At 39.1% G+C, this 22,835-nt stretch overlaps 1 protein-coding gene across 1 annotated transcript in view; it reads left to right on the top strand.

Annotated features, from left to right (window-relative positions):
- LOC128660048 (oocyte zinc finger protein XlCOF6-like) overlaps window positions 1-22,631 on the top strand; it is a 324,095-nt gene extending 301,464 nt beyond the window's left edge. The window contains exon 3 of the mRNA XM_053713647.1: window positions 20,895-22,631. Coding sequence (XP_053569622.1) covers window positions 20,895-21,841 — 947 coding nt within the window. The 3' untranslated portion in view covers window positions 21,842-22,631. The remainder of the gene's footprint in view (window positions 1-20,894) is intronic.
- Window positions 22,632-22,835: the final 204 nt, after the last annotated feature.

The raw sequence follows: 22,835 nt of genomic DNA, 5'->3' as shown, positions 1-22,835 counted from the left end.
AACAATTAAATTTGCAGACAAGATTTCTGCTATACGGTAGAGATATGTTAATGAAATGCTATTGATAAAAAGCGTATTTGGGGTAGTTAGTTAGTAACAGGCATAGAAAATATTTACTTACAGTGGCCCTTTAACTGCCGTTCTTTCTGCAGAGACCCTTCAGTTTCTACGATAAGAACGCAGATCACACAGTGTTCTGCCTTGGTGCTCTGTGTTAGTGAAGGGTTAATACACACTGTGCCGCTCAATGTGCTAGTGAAGGGTTAATACACACTGTGCTGCTCTCTGTGCTAGTGAAGGGTTAATATACACTGTGCTGCTCTTTGTGCTAGTGAAGGGTTAATACACACTGTGCTGTACTCTGTGTTAGTGAATGGTTAATACACACTGTGCAGCTTTCTGTGCTAGCGAAGGGTTAATACACACTGTGCAGCTCTCTGTGCTAGTGAGAGGTTAATACCCACAGTGCTGTTCTCTGTGCTAGTGAAGGGTTAATACACACTTATGCTGATTGTCACATTCTCTGTGGTTTGTGTATTCTCAGATAGTATTGTCTTTTGTTTTATATTCTGTCTGTTATTTGTTTTATATCTCTTGTTACTTTACTGGTCTGTGTTGTATTAATATCTATCTGTTTCCTATTGTGTATGTGTATGTATATGTGAATATATATATATATATATATATATATATATATAATCCTATATATAATCCATTAGCAAAAAACTTACTTTAACCCCTTAAGGACCAGGCATTTCAGACTTAAAGGGTCATGAAACCCAAAAAAAAATTTATGTCATGATTCAGATAGAGAATACAATTTTAAACAACTTTCCAATTTACTTCTAGTATTTAATTTGCTTCCTTCTCTTGTTATCCTTTGCTGAAAGCTTTATCTAGGAAAGCTCAGGAGCAGCAGAGAGCCTAGGTTCTAGCTGTTGATTGGTAGCTGCATATATATATATATTGCTTGTGATTGGCTTACCCATAAGTTCAGTTAGAAACCATTAGTGCATTGCTGCTAATTCAACAAATGATACCAAGAGAATGCAACAAATGAGATAATAGAAGTAAATTAGAAAGCTGTTTAAAATTGTATTCTCTATCTGAATCATGAAAGAAAAAATTTGGGTTTCATGTCCCTTTAAGGGCAATTTATCAATGTCTGTCCGACATGATGCGCTGTAGCTTATCAGGTCCTACAGACATTGCTGAATGCTGACTGCATTTAACATTGCACAAGCAGCTCACCAGAACTACTTTTGCAATGCCGCCCCCTGCAGATTCGTGGCCAATCGGCCGCTAGCAGGGGGTATCAATCAGTCCGATCGTATAGGATAGGGTGGATTGCAGACCGCAGACTCAGAGGCAGCAGATCAGTTATGGAGCAGCGATCTTTAGACCACTGCTTCATAACTGCTGTTCCCGGCCAGCCTGAAGGCTCGTGCGGAATGGAGCTTGATAATTCGGCCCCTAAAACTTCCCCAAAAGACCAGAGCATTTTTAGCATTTAAACAGAAATAGAGCCTAGTTTTTTTTTTCTTTACCTATTAAAACTATATATTTATTTTTAGTAGACAACCCAGAGTATTGATCTAGGCCCATTTTGCTATATTTATTTCCACCATTTCACCCCCAAATGCGATCAAATAAAAAATCGTTAACTTTTTCACAAACTTCATAGTTAAGGTTTTTATTAAAAAGTATTGCTACTCCTTTTTTCCTAGATTTACGGGGGTTGCAATATCATCTCCCACCCATTTCATCTTAAATTTCTCCATTTCTTGTAAATTAAGATGGGTCTCTTGGATACCAGCAATATCTGGATTATTTTTACCTAGGTGTTTGATAATAAGATTCCTCTTAAATGGGGACGTAATTCCCCCCACATTCCATGATAAGATGTTTACTCCTCTGGATATCTGACCTTGAATTTAACAAGACAATAGGTGAAAAGGGAAGAGAGCGCGTGTGAGGGGGAGAAGGAGGAGAAAGAAAGATAATCCCACCCTCCAAAACTGATGATCCCAGACATTCCATTATAGCTGAAGGTCCCTCATGCAGCCTAATATTCACACTAGCATTGGCCATTCTAGCTATGTACTGTGATAATATTGTATAGGGCTAAATACATTTTGATTATTGTTCTTAAAATGAGCTGCTATACATTAATGTCTTTTATTAACCTATTGAATCAGCTAGTGCTATTGGGCTTATGAAGATTCTTTTAACCCTTTCACTACCGGGACTTCCAGACAAAACCTGCCCAAAATACCAGATTTTTTTTAGCATTTTTGCTATCACTCACTTTTAAATAGAAATAGAGCCTTGTTTTCTTTTATTTACCTATCAAATCTATATATATTTTTTAAATAGACAACCCAAGGTCTTGATCTAGGCCCATTTTGGTATATTTCATGCCACTATTTCACCGCCAAATGCCATCAAATAAAAGAAATTGGTACTTTTTTCACAAACTTTGGGTTTCTCACAGAAATTATTTACATTCTGCTTGTGCAATCATGGCACAAATGTTTGTAAAAGTTTCTCTGGGATCCTTTAATTACAGACATATATGGCTTTGTCATTGCTTTTTGGTAATTAGAAGGCCGCTAATTGCAGTTGTGCCCCACACTTCTATTATTCCCGGCAGTGAAGGGGTTAATTAGGTAGCTTAAAAGGTTAATGTTAGCTTTAGTGTAGAGATTAGCCTCCTACCTGACACTCCTCACCCCCTGATCCCTACCTGAACCCTCCTAAACAGCTCTCTTCCTTCTCTCACCCCCCACTGGTAACCCCCATCTTAGGTTCTGGCAGACAGTCTGCCAGTATGAAAAAATACTTTTTTTAAATATTTTTCTCCAGTGTAGGATCTCCCCTTGTCCCCCAACCTCCCTGATCCCCCCTAAACAGCTCTCTAAACCTCCCCCCTCTTACTGTTAGGCGCCATTTTAGGTACTGGCAGCTGCCTGTCATTACATATAAAACCATTTTTATTATTTTTTTTATCAGGCTTTTTTAATATTTGTTGTAGGTAGTTTTTAACCAGCTCCCCCCATCCATGATTTTTAGTTAGGGTGTCCCCCCACACCCCCAGATCACATTTTCAGTAGCATAGCTGCCCCATCCCTGTCACCACTCCCTTTGCTTAAATTTTCCCACAGCGTAGGGCCCCTCCCACTTCCTCCCGTCCCCTTCCCACCTCTCCTGCTGGGCTGCCCACCCGACTTCCGCCCACACCTCCCGCAGGCTCCAGCAGAAGGTCGCTACAGATGGTGACACACACAGTGTCACCGTCTGTAATGATCAGGCATCTGCCCTCATATGGAGGCGGAGCACTGATCGCGCTCTGGCTCCATATGCGGGAGATGCCTGCAGCTTCAGGAGCTCCAGATCTCGGCTGTAACTTAACAGCTGAGATTGCTGGAGCCTCCTGAAGCAACAACGTATATATACATCATGCAGTACGATAGCCAAAGTACCCAAAGTACCGCACAATGTATATATATGTATATGTCATATTGGGTGAAGGGGTTAAAAGAAATAGTGATGCTTCATTAAAATTGTCAAATATTAGGGTTTCATATTTTGTAAATATTTTTAATATAGCAGGGTATAAAACTGTAGCTTTGGTAATGGAAGTAAAGTGTCTATAAACTGCAGGTTCTTTCTGAATTATAAAAGTTTATTTTGACTTGAGTGTCCCTTTAATCATGCATGATTCAGATAGAGATTTTCTTTTTATGACACTTTAAATTAACTTCTTTTATCGGATGTGCTTTGTTTTCTTTGTATCCCTTGTTTAAAAAGAATATGCACATATCCTACACTAGCTCGCTGCTGATTGGTGCACACATTTATCTCTTGTGATTGGCTAACTAGATGTGTTCAGCTAGCTCCCAGTAGTGTATTGCTGCTCCTATATCTGTATCTCATATGTATAACAGGTTAATATTGTACATCTGATTGCAACTAAGTTCTGTTAAAATATAGTGGAAACCCCCTTTGGGTTGGGACAACAATGATGTGAAGGAAGCACTTTACTTTCTGACCTGGAGTGCATATTGTAATGACCAACTATGTTTCCTTCCATACACCCTTGGCTGTGACTTGTTATCTATGACTGTGACCTGTACCTGTAAGATTCATTTACTGTTATATTACTGTTGTGATGTATACTTGAGGAGCAAAATAATAAAAATCTTTTTTCAATTAAATTATGTTAAAATATCAATTTTCATCAATAAAAACATAATATAATGCTGTATCCTGAGATATTTTAGGACACAACAGAAAATCTCTCACATTTAAATAAACAGTTTGTTTCCTCCTTGTTTATCCATATGATAATCACACCCTGAGGGGGAGGCAGGGACTCATGTGACACCAGAGGGGACAATAGACATCTATATGAGAACAAAAGTCCAGGTGTGACCCTCTCATTGTCTCCCAACTGACAAGTTGTACTCATGTGAGTCACACAGAGAAAGGTGACACTACCACATTAGTATAAATATCTGTGTAACACTCAGTGATATCACAGGAGGAACCAGAGAGACTTCATACTTACAGAGCTTCTGCTAAACGGTAATATGCAAACCCTGACATAAATCTTTATTAACAGCCTCACACTGTTGTGTTTTATATAATGACTAGTCCTAAAGCACGTTACACTGGCCATTTTTTGCAGTACAGCAGTCCCACCCCTTGCTCTCTTTTGCTCTCTCTCTCCCCCTCTCTTTTTAAACTCTCCCCCTCTCTTTTGATCTCTCTCCCCCTCTCTTTTGATCTCTCTCCCCCTCTCTTTTGCGCTCTCTTTCGCTCCACCTCACTTTTGCTCTCTCTCCCCCTCTCTTTAGTGCTCTCTCCCCCTCTCTTTTGCGCTCTCTCTCCCCCTCTCTTTTGCTCTTTCTCTCCATCCCTCTCTTTTGCTATTTATCTCCATCCCTCTCTTTTGCTCTCCCTCTCCCCCTTTCTTTTGCTCTGTCTCTCTCCCCCCTCTTTTGCTCTCTCTCTTACCCTCTCTATTGTTCTCTCTCAACCTCTCTTTTTCTCTCTCTCCCCCTATCTATTGCTCTCTCCCCCCTCCTCTTTTGCTCTCTCCCCATCCCACCCTCTTTCCCCATCCCCCATCTCTCCCCCTCTCTTCTTTTGCCCTCTCTCTCCCCCTCTCTTTTGCTCTCTCCCCCCTCCCTTTTGCTCTCTCTCTCCCCCCTCTCTTTTGTGCTCTCTCTCCTCCCTCTCTTTTGCTCTGTCTCTTTCCCCTCTCTTTTGTTCTTTCTCTCCATCCCTCTCCTTTTGCTCTCTCTCTCCCCCATCTCTTTTGCTCCCCCCTCTCTTTTGCTCTCTCTTCCCTCTATTTTGCTCTTTCCCCTCTCTTTTGCTCTCTCTTTCCCCTCTTTAGCTCTTTCCCATAGAGATGCACCGAAATGAAAATTCTGGACCGAAACCTAAAATTCAGAATGCCCTTTATTATTTAGAGTTTTTAATGAATTTAATGGATCTGAAAAAAAAAAACTACACGCCAATAAATAAATAACCATTAACCACACTGAAATTGGACAGAAAAATAACTTTAGAAATAAAAAATCTGTTAAATCCGTTTCTGTTATATGTGACTGAGTGAAGAATAATATATTGTTGATTATTTAATATCAATATACATTCTTCATTCAGTAACAGAATCAGATTTAAGAGATTTTCTTTTGGTTTACTAGTTATACAAATTCAGTATAGTCCTAGAAAACTTTTCTATCTATGCAAAACAGTAAGGGCTAGATAATTAAATCTTGCAAGAAATGGTTTACACTGCAGTATTAATATTTATTGGCAGATCAGGACTACTGCATGTGTGTTAAACAACAAAGGTGGCATGAAGTAGGCTTGTTCAATGCAGAAATGAATATCCCCTTTTAAAAGTTTATTATTTTGTTCCTTTTTTATGTGAACAAAACATTTTTATAAATATGCTTATTATTTAAATTCATATTCTTATTATATAAATCACTGTATATTTATTCTTTGCTACACAATTAAACAGTATGTAGGCTGGTTATAAATAGTAAAGTATTAATGGGTGTTATGAAGTTGGAAAGGGTTTTATTCTGCTGCATTTCTCCATAACAAAATCTGTTCAATACACTAAGTAAAAGCCCTGCTTGTATAACTGTTTCCTAGGGATTTAAAACGTAGAAGCTTTGTCTATTACTGCAATTATTCAGCATTTTGTGGAGGAAGAGTTGCTCCGGTTCAGCAGTTTAGCTCTGTTAGAGACAATGGAGGTTTGATTTACAGCAGCGTAACACAGAGCAACCCCCCTCTACCTCCTAACACTACACAGCTGTAAATCAAACCTCCCTCACGGAGCTGAACTGCTGAACCGGAGCAACTCTTCTTCCGCAGCACTAAGCAAACAGTACACCGGAGCCTTTCAGAACAGGAAGTGCAGATTCTACAGAAAGAGGAAGGAACCGCTCTAGGTAGGAAAGGAGGGTGGAGGCTGTGCTGCAGTGAGTGGTATTGTGGGAAATGTAGTTTCTGCACCGGCCTTAATTTTAGGTGCGAGTGGATGCAGTAAGATAGTTGCCAACAGTCCCTGATTTCCAGGGACAGTCCCTGGATTTTGTTGTATGTCCCTGGATTTTTTTTGTCCCTGGAAATGTCCCTGAAAATCTCCTTTGCACAACATTTGTTGTTTGTGTATATATATATATATATATATATTTATTTATACACACATTTACACACATACATAGGCTTACCAGAAGTCCCACTTTTACTGGGATTGTCCCTGTTTGGAGGCGCTGTCCCAGTGTCCCACCCGGTTGTTCATTCTGTCCCAGTAGGGTTGCCACCTCCAGGTTTCAAATCATGTGTTCGGGTTTCAGACCACCTGAAACCCAGACACATTATTCAAAATGACTGGAATGTGGCTCTCCAGCATAGTTGGATGCTGATACTTTGTTACATACAGCTCTGCTTAGCTTAACGTTTGTGTCCTTCAAAGTTTACATTTAGTAATACAGGCTGAGTGAGCAGCATAAGGTTTTTTTAATTTTGTAGTACTACTTATTTTATTTTTCTAAGAATTTAACCCCCCCCCCCCCCGACCCCTGGTGACATCACCGGTGATAAACCTTTAGGGGAATCATATGGGTATGACCAGGAAGTGCATACATGCAGGACTGGCGTGGATCTTTCTTTACTTCATGCAGAATAACATTTTGGCTGTAATCTTCCTGCATTATGGTATAGAGTAGCCTCTTAAACAGCTTTGCAGGTACGTGTTTCTTTTTTACTTATTTCATTCAATGTTGTATTTATGCCTTATCAGTATTTGGATCTGTTCCTTAATTAGACACATAAAACACATATTACACTGCAGATATTACATTGTGTGATGTATGTGCTTTTCACTATTTTATTAAATTGATCATTATGCTTGATGTTTGACATTATTTAGAATCTGAGATTTAGATGAATGATTTATTTGCTAATGTTGTGTATGGGTTGCCATGACAACGTAATGGTGCCTTTTTCACTAGGGGGTGGTGTTATGGTCTATTTAAACTGTGTGATTCACTTGTTGTTAGACTGAAGAAGGGTAGAGTATCCACAAAACATTACGCACATAAAAGCTACTACTTTAAAAGGACCGGTAATCGCCACGCCCCCTTGACCACACCCCCACTGGCACTGCACCAGCTAGTCCCAGTTTCCCCTCAAAAAATTATGGTAAGCCTACACATACATACACACACATATATACAGATAGATATATGATAAATAGATATAGTGTATTATTTAAATATAATTAATTCCTAATGGAATATTCTTATTATTATTGAATGGGTTCACATATTATTTGTCTTTCTAATTTTGATGCTTTGTTGTAAAAATAACCATATGCCCAGAATGTGTTCCAGAGACTGGGTAGGTCTAAGAGCTTGGTGCTGTAATCTGTATAATAAACTATGGATAAGTCTAAATTATACTATTACTTTCAAATGGGTGTGTTTTGATTGCAGAACTGAGGGGGCGGAGCAGTTGAACAGTAGGTCATCAATACTCCAGTAACCCGCTTGCTTGCTCTGCTGCAAGGTGTCCCTGGAATTTTTTTTTAAATGTTGGCAACTATGAGAGGCGGCCAGTAAGTGTAGTTGTGGGGCAGATAGAGCATGCAATTTTCGGCCGGTTTGCCCCTCTTTCGACCCGAATGGGATAGGCTCATTTTCGGCTGAAAATTTCGGCTGCCGAAATTTCGGTGCATCCCTACTTTCCCATATATTCTTGTCTCTCCCCCTCTCTTTCTATTGCTCTCCCCTCTCTCGTGCTGACTGGACCTGCCAACCGCCCTGACCATGCCCACTTTCGCCGCACCATGCTGCAAACAGCAGATCAGGTAATGCCAGGGGTGTTTGTCCTCAAGCTGTCTCTACTGCGCATGACAGCTTCAGACAAACACACTTGGCCTTTTATATTATAGGATGAGAAAATATTGTTATGTATTTTGTTATGATAAAGATAAATGATTTTACTTCATATTAGAAACTGAGTTTGTTAAAAAAAACTCAACTGTACTTATTTAATTTGTTTTCTATATGTTTCATGCTGTGAGAGACAGCGCAAAAGAGAGGGGGGAGAGAGCGCAAAAGAGAGGGGGAGAGAGAGCGCAAAAGAGAGGGGGGGGAGAGACAGAGCAAAAGAGAGGGGGGAGAGAGAGCGCAAAAGAGAGGGGGAGAGAGAGCGCAAAAGAGAGGGGGGGAGAGAGAGAGAGCGCAAAAGAGAGGGGGAGAGAGCGCAAAAGAGAAGGGGGGAGAGAGCGCAAAATTATTTGCTCCCAATCATTGATTGGTACGGCTAGGGGTTTTTGTGGATAAGCTAGCTTGTTGATTATTTTTAATCTAAGTTTTATTTATATCTACACTAGTAGTTTGTGTCTACCCATTTTTATTGTATCTCAATAAATGTTAAGTTTAAATTACACAAACTTTGGACAGCCTCTACTGTCATTGTTCACTTATGATAGATTTCCTGTGAGTGCTCTATTACTGTCATATTTTTTCTTTGCATTTTTTCTGTTACTTATTAAACAGTGAGCACCCCCCCATTACTAATGACTATTATTGGGTCTTTTTACCAAAACAATAACATTGACAGCATCTGCTGACACTTTATTGCATTGGTTCTAATTATGGCTATGGGGCTTGATTAGATATTGTTACGTTTCCCACATAACGTTTTAATTATTAAATTGTACACAGCCTTTTAAATGACCTGAGGCAGTGGCCCCTACTTAGCATATGCAGGAGTTCACATTATATAAAATATGAGTCTGTTATTGGCTGATAGCTGTCACATGGTACAGGTGCAGAACTACATTTATCAGAAAACAATCTATTGCTCTTTTAACTTTCATACTACGTTTTATTGCATTGTATTTTTGATATGCATCTGTTGTTTTGTAATTCTATGTGTTACAGTCCCTTTAAATTGACTTAATTTGTCAAAAACATCTCATTATGTTATTACTCTATGTAAACACAAACACTTCCTTTTCTTTTCTATATCTAAGATAGCCATTGAAATGAACATTTTAGTGCCTATCCCTCTCATACCCCATTGTAGTGTGATTTAAAGGGACAGTCAAGTCCAAAAAAAACTTTCCTTTTTCAAATAGGGCATGTTATTTTAAACAACTTTCCAATTTACTTTTATCAACAATTCTGCTTTCTTCTCTTGGTATTCTAGTTGAAAGCAAACCTAGGAAGGCACATATGATCATTTCTAAGCCCTTGAAGGCCGCCTCTATTTTATTTACTTTTCACAGCAGGGGAGAGCTAGCTCATGTAGGCCATATAGATAGCATTGTGATCACGCTAGTGGCAGACACTTTGCTATTTGGCTAAAATGCAGGTCAATAGATAATAACTAAAAGTCATGTGATTAGGGGCAGTCAGAAGATGCTTAGATACAAGTTAGTCACAGAAGTAAAAAGTGTATTAATATAACAGTGTTGGTTTTGCAAAACTGGGGAATGGGTAATAAAGGGATTATCTATCTTTTTTTAACAACAAAAATTCTGGTGTTGACTGGCTCTTTAAGACAACACAGTATTGACCAAGAGAAGTTAAAGGATGGGGGGTGGAGCACATGACAAAATGTCTGACAGTGAGAATTAGTAGGAAGTACAATACCAATACTGCAGTATCCAATTTAACTTATATTTAAAAAATTATATTTAACATTTATTTCAGGAGAAAATATTGTTTCATATAAATGACAGAAAACAAAGATTATAATATATTTGTAAAGTTGTGATATGGCCCCACTTAAATAGATTTTCTACCATTATGTTGTATAGATCTGGGAATATTCATATTTAAAGTGATAGTAAACACCCAAAATGTTATTGTTTGATAAAATAGATCATCCCTTTATTTACTATTCCCTAGTTTTGCATAACCAACACTGTTCTAGAGATATACTTTTTACCTCTGTAATTACCTTGAATCTAAGCTTCTGCAGGCTGCCTCCTTATCTCAGATCTTTTCACAGACTTGCATTTCAGGCAATTTGTGCTGACTCTTAAATAACTCCACGTGCATGAGCACAATGTTATTTATATGAAACACATGAACTAACACCCTCTAGCTGTGATCAAAATGTCAAATGCAAATAGATAAGAGGCAGCCTTCTAGGGCTTAGAAATTAGCATAGGAGCCTCCTAGGATTAACTTTCAACTAAGAATACCAAGAGAACAAAGCAAATTTGATGATAAAAGTAAATTAGAAAGTTGTTTAAAATTACATGCCCTATCTGAATCATGAAAGATTAATTTGGACTTTAATATTCCTTTAAGGGGCAATTATAACACACACAGTGTTAACTCTTCTAAATGCTTGTGGTGAATCAATAGAACATATGTAATAACCTAAACAGCTGATCTGTATAACATGAATTGTTACGTGTGCCATTAATTATACCATACGTACAGTTAATCAGAACCCTTATTTCTCTTGTAAGGTGTATCCAGTCCACGGATCATCCATTACTTGTGGGATATTCTCCTTCCCAACAGGAAGCTGCAAGAGGATCACCCACAGCAGAGCTGTCTATATAGCTCCTCCTCTTCCTGCCACCTCCAGTCATTCTCTTGCAGCTCTCGACAAACATGGAAGCAGTTAGAGAGATGTGGTGTAATTTAGTTTGTTTTTCTTCAATTCAAAAGTTTATTATTTTTAAATGGTACCGGAGTTGTACTATTTTGGTCTCAGGCAGAAAATAGAAAAAGAATCTGCCTGTGGTCTCTGATGATCTTAGCAGGTTGTAACTAAGATCCATTGCTGTTCTCACACATAACTGAAGAGAGAGGTAACTTCAGCTTGGCGAATGGCGTACAGGGAACCCTGCTATGAGGTATGTGCAGTATAAATTTTTCTAGGAAATGTGTATGCTAGAAAATGCTGTTAAATACCTGATTTATCTGAGGTAAGCCTGATTACAGTGATTTAACAACAACTAGTATCATGCTTGCGTTTAGCGGTAATACTCTTATTATTTTTCACAATTCTGACATATAAAAAGTTTGCTGGAAGTGCTTAAACGTTTTTTATATGCCTATTGGTGATAAAACTTTATTGGGGCTTAGTTTTTTCCACATGGCTGGCTAATTTTGGCCTAGGGATAGTTTATGTTGGCCTCTCACTGTGAATACATGAGTGGGAGGGGCCTAATTTCGCGCCTAAATGCGCATTAGATTTTGCAGTCTGAGACATCCAGTTTTCCTGAAGGAGTCCCCTGAATGCTTAGGACCTCTCTGAAGTGTTTTTGGGCTTTCCAAAGTCGATTGTATGGGAAGGTAGGGCCACAGCAGAGCTGTGGCAGTTGTTGTGACTGTTAAAAAAACGTTTATTTCGTTTTTTTTATCCGTTTTTGAAACTAAGGGGTTAATCATCCATTTGCAAGTGGGTGCAATGCTCTGTTAGCCTATTATACACACTGTAAAAATTTCGTTTGATTTACTTCTTTTTTTCACTGTTTTTCAAATTCTGACCTTTTTTATTTTTCTTAAAGGCACAGTACCGTTTTTATTTTTTGCTTGTTAACTTTCTGTAAAGTGTTTTCCAAGCTTGCTGGTCTCATTGCTAGTCTGTTTAAACATGTCTGACATAGAGGAAACTCCTTGTTCATTATGTTTAGAAGCCATGGTGGAACCCCCTCTTAGAATGTGTACCATGTACTGATTTCACTTTAGGTTATAAAGATCATATTCTGTCTTTAAAAGATTTATCACCAGAGGAATCATACAAGGGGGAAGTTATGCCGACTAACTCACCCCACGTGTCAGAGCCTTTTACTCCCGCTCAAGGGACTCACGCTCAAGAGGCGCCAAGTACATCTAGCTCGCCATGGCATTTACTTTACAAGACATGGCGGCAGTCATGGATAATACACTGTCAGCGGTATTATCCAGACTACCTGGGTTACGAGGAAAGCGAGACAGCTCTGGGGTTAGAAGAAATACAGAGCACTCTGACGCTTTAATAGATATGTCTGATACCCCCTCACAATATGCAGAAGCTGAGGAAGGAGAGCTTCTTTCTGTGGGTGATGTGTCTGACTCAGGGAAGATGATTCAACCTGATTCTGATATGGCAACATTTAAATTTAAGCTTGAACACCTCTGCATGCTACTCGGAGGTTTTAGCTACTCTGAATGACTGCGACACCATTGCAGTGCCAGAGAAATTGTGCAGATTGGATAAATACTATGCAGTGCCTGTTTTCTCTGATGTTTTTCCGATACCTAAAAGGTTTTCAGAAATTATTACTAAGGAATGGGATAGACCAGGTGTACCGTTCTCTCCCCCTCCTATTTTTAAGAAATTGTTTCCAATAGATGCCGCCACACGGGACTTATGGCAGACGGTCCCTAAGGTGGAGGGAGCAGTTTCTACCCTAGCTAAGCGTACTACTATCCCCGTCGAGGACAGTTGTGCTTTCTTAGATCCAATGGATAAAAAGTTAGAGGGTTACCTTATGAAAATGTTTATTCAACAAGGTTTTATTCTACAACCTCTTGCATGCATTGCCCCAGTCACTGCTGCGTCGGCCTTCTGGTTTGAGTCTCTGGAAGAGGCTTTACAGGGAAAGACCCCATTGGACGATATACTTGACAAGCTTAGGGCACTTAAGCTAGCCAATTCATTTGTTTCTGATGCCATTGTTCGTTTGACTAAACTAACGGCTAAAAATTCTGGTTTTGCTATTCAGGCGCGTAGGGCGCTATGGCTTAAATCATGGTCAGCTGACGTTACTTCAAAGTCTAAGCTTCTTAATATTCCCTTCAAGGGGCAGACCCTATTCGGGCCTGGTTTGAAGGAGATCATTTCTGATATTACGGGAGGAAAGGGTCATGCCCTCCCTCAGGACAGGTCTAATAAATCAAGGGCCAAACAGATTAATTTTCGTGCCTTTCGAAACTTTAAGACGAGCGCGGCATCAACTTCCTCTAATACAAAACAAGAGGGAACTTTTGCCCAGTCCAAGTCGGTCTGGAGACCTAACCAGGCTTGGAACAAAGGTAAGCAGGCCAAAAAGCCTGCTGCTGCCTCAAAGACAGCATGAAGTATTGGCCCCCGATCCGGTGACGGATCTAGTAGGGGGCAGACTTTCTCTCTTCACCCAGGCTTGGGCAAGAGATGTCCAGGATTCCTGGGCATTGGAAATTGTATCCCAGGGATATCTTCTGGACTTCAAAGCTTCCCCTCCAAAAGGGAGATTTCACCTTTCACAGTTATCTGCAAACCAGATGAAAAGAGAGGCATTCTTACATTGTGTTCAAGACCTCCTAGTTATGGGAGTGATTTCTTAGATCCAAAGGAGGAACAGGGACAAGGCTTCTATTCAAATCTGTTTGTGGTTCCCAAGAAAGAGGGAACCTTCAAACCAATCTTAGATCTCAAGATCCTAAAAAAATTTCTCAGGGTCCCATCATTCAAGATGGAGACCATTCGTACCATCCTACCTATGATCCAGGAGGGTCAATACATGACTACAGTGGATTTAAAGGATGCTTATCTTCACATTCCGATACACAAAGATCATCATCGGTTTCTCAGGTTTGCCTTCCTAGACAGGCATTACCAGTTTGTAGCTCTTCCTTTTGGGTTAGCTACAGCTCCAAGAATCTTTACGAAGGTTCTGGGGTCACTTCTGGTGGTCCTAAGGCCGTGGGGCATAGCAGTAGCCCCTTATTTAGACGACATTCTGATACAGGCGTCAAATTTCCAAATTGCCAGGTCTCATATGGACATAGTTCTGGCATTTCTGAGGTCGCACAGGTGGAAAGTGAACGAAGAGAAGAGTTCTCTATCCCCTCTCACAAGAGTTTCCTTTCTGGGAACTCTGATATATTCTGTAGAAATGAGGATTTACCTGACAGAGACCAGGTTATCAAAACTTCTAAATTCTTGCCGTGTTCTTTATTCTACTTCTCGCCCTTCGGTGGCTCAGTGTATGGAAGTAATCGGCTTAATGGTAGCGGCAATGGACATAGTGCCTTTTGCCCGCCTACATCTCAGACCGCTGCAACTCTGCATGCTCAGTCAGTGGAATGGGGATTACACAGATTTGTCCCCTCTGCTAAATCTGGATCAAGAGACCAGGGATTCTCTTCTCTGGTTGCTCTCGGGTCCATCTGTCCAAAGGTATGACCTTTCGCAGGCCAGATTGGACAATAGTAACGACAGATGCCAGGCTTCTAGGCTGGGGGGCAGTCTGGAACTCCCTGAAGGCTCAGGGATCGTGGACTCAGGAGGAGACCCTCCTCCCAATAAACATTCTGGAATTAAGAGCGATATTCAATGCTCTTCAAGCTTGGCCTCAGCTAGCGACAATGAGGTTCATCAGATTTCAGTCGGACAACATCACGACTGTAGCTTACATCAACCACCAAGGGGGAACAAGGAGTTCCCTAGCGATGTTGGACGTTTCAAAGATAATTCGTTGGGCAGAGTTTCACTCTTGCCACCTATCAGCTATCCATATCCCAGGTGTAGAGAACTGGGAGGCGGATTTTCTAAGTCAACAGACTTTTTTCATCCGGGGGAGTGGGAACTCCATCCGGAGGTGTTTGTTCAATTGGTTCAACGTTGGGGCGAACCAGAACTGGATCTCATGGCGTCTCGCCAGAATGTAGAAGGTCCAGGGATCCCAAGGCAACGCTGATAGATGCTCTAGCAGCGCCTTGGTCCTTCAACCTGGCTTATGTGTTTCCACCTGCTCCTCTGCTCCCTCGTCTGATTGCCAAAATCAAGCAGGAGAGAACATCAGTGATTTTGATAGCGCCTGCGTGGCCACGCAGGACTTGGTATGCAGATCTAGTGGACATGTCATCTCTTCCATCATGGACTCAGCCTCTGAGACAGGACCTTCTACTTCAGGGTCCTTTCAACCATCCAAATCTAATTTCTCTGAGACTGACTGCCTGGAGATTGAACGCTTGATTTTATCAAAGCATGGCTTCTCCGAGTCAGTCATTGATACCTTAATTCAGGCACGGAAGCCTGTCACCAGGAAAATCTATCATAAGATATGGCGTAAATATCTTTATTGGTGTGAATCCAAGGGTTACTCATGGAGTAAAGTCAGGATTCCCAGAATATTATCTTTTCTCCAAGAAGGATTAGAAAAGGGATTGTCAGCTAGTTCATTAAAGGGACAGATTTCTGCCCTGTCTATTCTTTTGCACAAGCGTCTGGCGGATAGTCCAGACGTTCAGGCGTTTTGTCAAGCTTTAGTTAGAATCAAGCCTGTGTTTAAACCAGTTGCTCCGCCATGGAGTTTAAATTTGGTTCTTAAAGTTCTCCAAGGGATTCCGTTTGAATCTCTTCATTCCATAGATATCAAGCTTTTATCTTGGAAAGTTCTGTTTTTGGTAGCTATTTCCTCGGCTCGTAGAGTTTCCGAGTTATCTGCCTTACAGTGTGATTCCCCTTATCTGATCTTCCATGCAAATAAGGTAGTTTTGCGTACCAAACCTGGGTTTCTTCCTAAGGTGGTATCTAATAAGAATATCAATCAGGAGATTGTTGTTCCGTCATTGTGTCCTAAGCCTTCTTCAAAGAAGGAACGTCTTTTACACAATCTTGACGTGGTTCGTGCTTTAAAGTTTTATTTACAAGCTACTAAAGATTTTCGTCAAACATCTGCTTTGTTTGTTGTCTACTCTGGACAGAGGAGAGGCCAAAAGGCTTCGGCAACGTCTCTTTCGTTTTGGCTAAGGAGTATAATCCGCTTAGCTTATGAGACTGCTGGCCAGCAGCCTCCTGAAAGGATTACAGCTCATTCTACAGAGCTGTGGCTTCCACATGGGCATTTAAAAATGAGGCTTCTGTTGAACAGATTTGCAAGGCGGTGACTTGGTCTTCGCTTCATACTTTTTCAAAGTTTTATAAATTTGAGACTTTTGCTTCTTCGGAGGCTATTTTTGGGAGAAAGGTTTTACAGGCAGTGGTACCTTCTGTTTAAGTTCCTGCCTTGTCCCTCCCTTCATCCGTGTACTTTAGCTTTGGTATTGGTATCCCAGAAGTAATGGATGATCCGTGGACTGGATACACCTTACAAGAGAAAACATAATTTATGCTTACCTGATAAATTTATTTCTCTTGTGGTGTATCCAGTCCACGGCCCGCCTTGTCATTTTAAGGCAGGTATGTTTTATTTTTAAACTACAGTCACCACTGCACCCTATGGTTTCTCCTTTCTCTTGTTTGTCTTCGGTCGAATGACTGGAGGTGGCAGGAAGAGGAGGAGCTATATAGACAGCTCTGCTGTGGGTGATCCTCTTGCAGCTTCCTGTTGGGAAGGAGAATATCCCACAAGTAATGGATGATCCGTGGACTGGATACACCACAAGAGAAATAAATTGATCAGGTAAGCATAAATTATGTTTTATTATTATCTATACAAAACAAGTTAACAATGGCACTAACTAGGTGGCAATCCCCGCAGATTATTTGATATTCTTATAGCGTTCTTATGTAATCTCTTGTAATTGCACTATGTATCATTTAATATCTAAATTTATGCGGGTTGGTGCTGTGCATTAGTTAAATTGACCAAAGAGATAGTGGATAATAGATTATCCACTGAAAGAATGCACATTAGCACTCTCTGCCCAGACTTAGAGGCGGTTTGTTCTGAATATAGTTAAAACATAACTTTTAATAAATAGCTAATAAAAAACAAAACTAACTAAATGATTAAAATTCACACTCTGTAGTACTTAATCCCAGATGGTCCTATAAGTGACTAAATGTATTTAATGAAATGTGGCCTAATTACAGGTAAATGTCACAAATTTAGGTCCTAAGTTGTCTGGTGTTGAGTACGTGGCGCAAATATAGAAATATAGCAATTACAAAATTGAGTGGGGCATGTGTAAATTATAGTACTATGTGCACTAGAGTACTACATTGAATAGATCTGGATGTATCTCCAGTCTAGTATATGCCCACTTCTCTCCATTTGTTGTTAGGAGGTGTCCTACTTAAAAAATACAACGCTATTCAGTGGGAGGGTACATATGAATTGTTATGGACATTCCGGTATCCAATATTTTTATACTGGTGGTTTAGATTATATGTGTATTGTATCATTCCATCTTTCACTTCATATTACTGTGTGGAGAGTACAATATATAGCTCCATTATTGTATTCTAAATCCACCTTATTGGTTTTCTGGTGGTTTACCAAACACAGTGTTATAAATACTGTCCACTAATTACATACAGATCAAAAGTGGCTTATAACAATGCATATGAATAGTATATAATGAGTGTGTTAGTTTCACTTGTATGGCAAACGGTACTTGTAGATTGTAGAGAATAGGGTTAATCTCAATGTTACTTGTGATAAACAAACAAGTTTATTGATGGTTTCAAATATACTTGGTGCGGTCAGAAACATTCAACAAGCATATCATTAATCAAAATTGTTAACCTGAAAAATGTATCTGTTATTGTCGCCGTTTAGTTGTTACAAAGTAAATGCAGAATACTTGCTATCACTGTTTGTATGTATCTGTTATCGTTGCCTTTGGCTGTTACGAAGTAGATATACAATACTTGCTATCACTGTTTGTGTATATTAGTTCAAAACCCACTGTTACATCTGTAATTTCTGTTTGCAGTTTGTCATAGATGACACTTTTACTTAGATACTAAATATTCTGTATCTTATTGACACCGCTGGTGGGCTATTCCAAGTTTTATATAATATGACTGCTTTCTCTGCCTGAGTTTTGTTTGTGCGTTATCCACTAATCCCTCTATAGTATCAGAGAGCCTTTTGTCTTAGATGACATTATAGGTTTGCTATTAAATATTTTTGCTAATATTATATAGAGCCACGCTCCACTTGCAATCAGATCTCTTGCAACACATAAACGAGAAAGCTGATGTCAAATCCCGCTCCAGATTATATTTATCATATGCGCTATATCGCGGTAGCAATAGTTTCTAAAACTAATAACACACTCACACCTATCAGTATATAGGAGTTTGGTTACACCACTATCGTAGGTATCATGTACTCAGTTACCACTCATTCGGTACCCACTATTGGTGATTCAGCGTTCTGACCCAGTTATATGTTAGCATCGTAACGGTTAAGTTAATACCACATATTTTTTAAGTAAAGATTGTAATTAAAGCTAGCAAATTCAACTAATTCTACTAGTGTCTCAACATAGTATTGACAGAGTGTAGTTAAAAGGCGTCTAGACTGCTGACGCGTTTCGCCCTTTAAGGCTTTTTCCATTATTTATTATTATCTGTCTAAACCATTTAATATACTTTTTACAGACACGGCCAGAGCACTGAGAGATATCAGGTATTGATGTAACTGGAGTGAATAAGGGAACCTTCTTCCTGAGCACAGACATTGGAGCCTGTTATCAGCATGAACTCATATGTGTTAGGTGAGTAAAATAGATAGTATGCCGACTTTAATTACTGGGAAAATAGAATAGATCACTCATTAAACAAATATAAACTATTATATTTATATCTGCATTGTTTAAGTACATTTGTGTCAGTGACGTTATAAAGAAGGAGCAACCCCCATTGGGATGAGAGTCAGGGCAAAATGTAAAAGAAAAAATAACATTTAGACAAAATATTCAATTTCCTCATATAGCAGTTTTAGGAATGGGAAAAAATGCAAACAGCATAGCCCTCTGAACATAAAGAAGGCAAGAGTCATATAGGAAGTGGGGTAAAATAAAACCACATTTTTGGCACCAAGTATGGCACATGACTCAAAATGAAGTAGAAACATTTTTTTTGGTGCCAACAAACATCCGGAAATGACGCAAGTTCATGCCAAACAACCTGGCGTCAACAAAGACGCAGGAAATGACGAAGTTGCGTCATCATAGACGCACATTCGCACCAAAAAAATCTCGCGCCAAGAATGACTATACCCCAGGTAAGAAAATAAACTTCCTAAAACATGATTCCCATACTGAAACTGATAGTCTGCAAAGGGAAATATACATAGACCTGACTCATGGCAAATAGAAGTAACATACATATATTTAAAACTTTATATTAATACATAAAGTGCCAAATCATAGCTGAGAGTGTCTTAAATAATGATACATACTTATGAAAGACACCCATCCACATATAGCAGATAGCCAAACCCATACTGAAACTATCAGCAGAGGTAATGGTATATAAGAGTATAATCATCGATCTGAAAAGGGAGGTAGGAGATGAATCCCTACGACCAATAACAGAGAACCCTTGAAAAGATTTCCCGTGAGTATATACCATACAATCAATAGGCGATACTCTCTTCACATCCCTCTGACAAACACTGTACTCTGAGAGGAATTGGGCTTTCAATATGCTGAGAAGCGCTTATCATAGAAGAAAAATCAACCACAAACTTACTTCACCACCTCCATAGGAGGCAAAGTTTGTAAAACTGAGTTGTGGTGTGGTGGGAGGTGTATTTATAGGCATTTTGAGGTTTGGGAAACTTTGCCCCTCCTGGTAGGAATGTATATCCTATACGTCACTAGCTCATGGACTCTTGCCAATTACATGAAAGAAAGTACTACTCCCCCCTCTGTCCTTTTAGACCGATCATGTCCAACAACTGGCTAACCTCGCCCTCAGACTTCTGAACTTAGAACACCTGCAACTCCAACTTCCCCTGCCCTGACCTCGCTCATGGAACACCCATAACTACACTTAAATGACTACCTTGTTTCCAGTGAGTTCTCCCCCCCAGAACCGCCCCTGATTCGTGTGCTTAATTTTGCAGTAAATATTATTAAACTAATAAAGTGTTTGGCTGTTTATATAAATTAAACAACCACAGCTGAAAGCTTAAAAGTATTGTAAGATCACTGCTTCTTTACCCTCTGAAAACATCTCGCACTGATTAATAGTCTGTGATAATTTAGACATAATGTTCTCACCCAACTTGTTGAGCATGAGCCGTGCAGCACTGTATGTGCAGTTGCTTGTGCATTGTTAAATGAGGATGGTGGGTGCCACCTCTCTTGCCCAGAATACAGATGTACTTGTTCCCTGGCTGAGAACATTATGCAACATTCTTTGTCATCATTTTTTAATTTGTCATTTACAGGTAAATACATTTAAAAATAAACACAAAATGGAAGACATTTTGTTGCGTATAAAAGAATATGATTTTGTATTGAGATTAATTATATTATAAATAATAAATATTGTTTTTTTTTCTTTATTTAATTCCTTTTTATGTAGACAAACACATGAATAGTACACATGTACTGAGTGCGGCAAATGTTTTACACAAATGAATAATTTGAAAACTCATAAAAAGAATCACACAGGAGAAAAACTTTTCACATGTACAGAGTGTGGAAAAAGTTTTACACGAATGGATAGTCTGAAAACTTATAAAAAGAATCACACAGGGGAAAAGCCTTTCACTTGTACAGAGTGTGGAACAAGTTTTACAGGAAAGAGTAATCTGAAAACTCATGAAAGGATTCACACAGGAGAAAAGCCTTTCACATGTACAGAGTGTGAAAAAAGTTTTACACGAATAGCTCATCTGAAAACTCATGAAAGGATTCACACAGGAGAAAAGACTTTCACATGTACAGAGTGTGGAAAAAGTTTTACAGATAAGAGTAATCTGAAAACTCATGAAAGGATTCACACAGGAGAAAAGCCTTTCACATGTACAGAGTGTGGAAAAAGTTTTACACAAATAGATCATCTGAAAACTCATGAAAGGATTCACACAGGAGAGAAGACTTTCACATGTACAGAGTGTGGAAAAAGTTTTACACAAATAAGTAGTCTGAAAATTCATGAAAGGAGTCACACAGGGGAAAAGCCATTCACATGTACAGAGTGTGGAAAAAGTTTTGCACGAATGGATAGTCTGAAAACTCATGAAAGGAGTCACACAGGAGAAAAGCCTTTCACATGTACAGAGTGTGGAAAAAGTTTTACACAAATAAGTAGTCTGAAAATTCATGAAAGGAGTCACACAGGGGAAAAGCCTTTCACATGTACAGAGTGTGGAAAAAGTTTTGCACGAATGGATAGTCTGAAAACTCATGAAAGGAGTCACACAGGAGAAAAGCCTTTCACATGTACAGAGTGTGGAAAAAGTTTTACAGAAAATAGTAGTCTGAGAAAACATGAAAGGAGTCACACAGGGGAAAAGCCTTTCACATGTACAGAGTGTGGAAAAAGTTTTACACAAATGAATCATCTGAAAAAGCATGAAAGGATTCACAAGGGAAGAAACCTTTCACATGTTTAGAAAGTGGAAAAAGTTTTTTTTATTGAAATCCGGTATCACAAAACACCAAATATTTACACACAAACTTTACAAACTCTATAAATAGAAGCATCAAAAATGATGTTATTGTAAATAATACTTTCTAAATCCCAGTTATAAAAGCCCCAGATTGGAAGTGCTCTCCTGCTGCCCTTTGTTCCTCTATATATGTGCACCTCAGTTTCTCTCATTTCAATGCAATAGAATCCAAACACCACACAGGAATATACAGATCTGTCCTCATACTGACCAGTTTACACAGCCAATTAACACCAAAGCACCCCCAGTGTTGTTTATTAATATGCCAGTGTTAGGAGTTGTACTTTTAGTTCACATAGGGGAGAAAATAATTACATTGACAGAATAAAGGAGTCTTTATATGAATAGAGCTTTAGAAACTTAAATAAACAAGATCAGTCTCAAATAATTGACACCTGGGAGATATATTTAATGTTCACATCATGTGGATAAACCTTTTCTTATAGCAATAGATGCTTAGCATTGTGCATGTCATATACCAGAGGAATTACTGAGGGGAAACTGATTTTATTTCATGAGACACAATATCAGTAACATACGTGATCATAATCAGTTTAATTTAAATAGCTACTATAACTAAAGGGGAACATTATATATCTGATAAATCGCTTTGTATCAAGAGCACAAGTGTTAGGTATATTTATACCATTGTGTGCAGATATCATGTAATTCTCCTTTTGACTATATAATGATGTAATGGTTTTTCATGCAAATAAAAAGTGATTGTAATCCAGACCAGTATTTTGTGTTTTTTGTATAATTAAATACACAATATCACAGAATAATTAGGAAAACATCATCAAATACAGAAGCCAAATCTGACAATGCAAGGTAAACGCTGATAATTCAGAGCATCATTTTACCCAACTTTACTTCTATTTTATTTGCTTTGTTCTTTTAGTATAAGAGTAAACCTAGGAGGCTGATATGAGCTTAG

This window comes from Bombina bombina, chromosome 5 (genome assembly GCF_027579735.1).
Source record: "Bombina bombina isolate aBomBom1 chromosome 5, aBomBom1.pri, whole genome shotgun sequence".
Taxonomy (NCBI): domain Eukaryota; kingdom Metazoa; phylum Chordata; class Amphibia; order Anura; family Bombinatoridae; genus Bombina; species Bombina bombina.
Note: the sequence above shows the minus strand (reverse complement) of the source record. Positions and strands in the feature narration are given on the sequence as shown.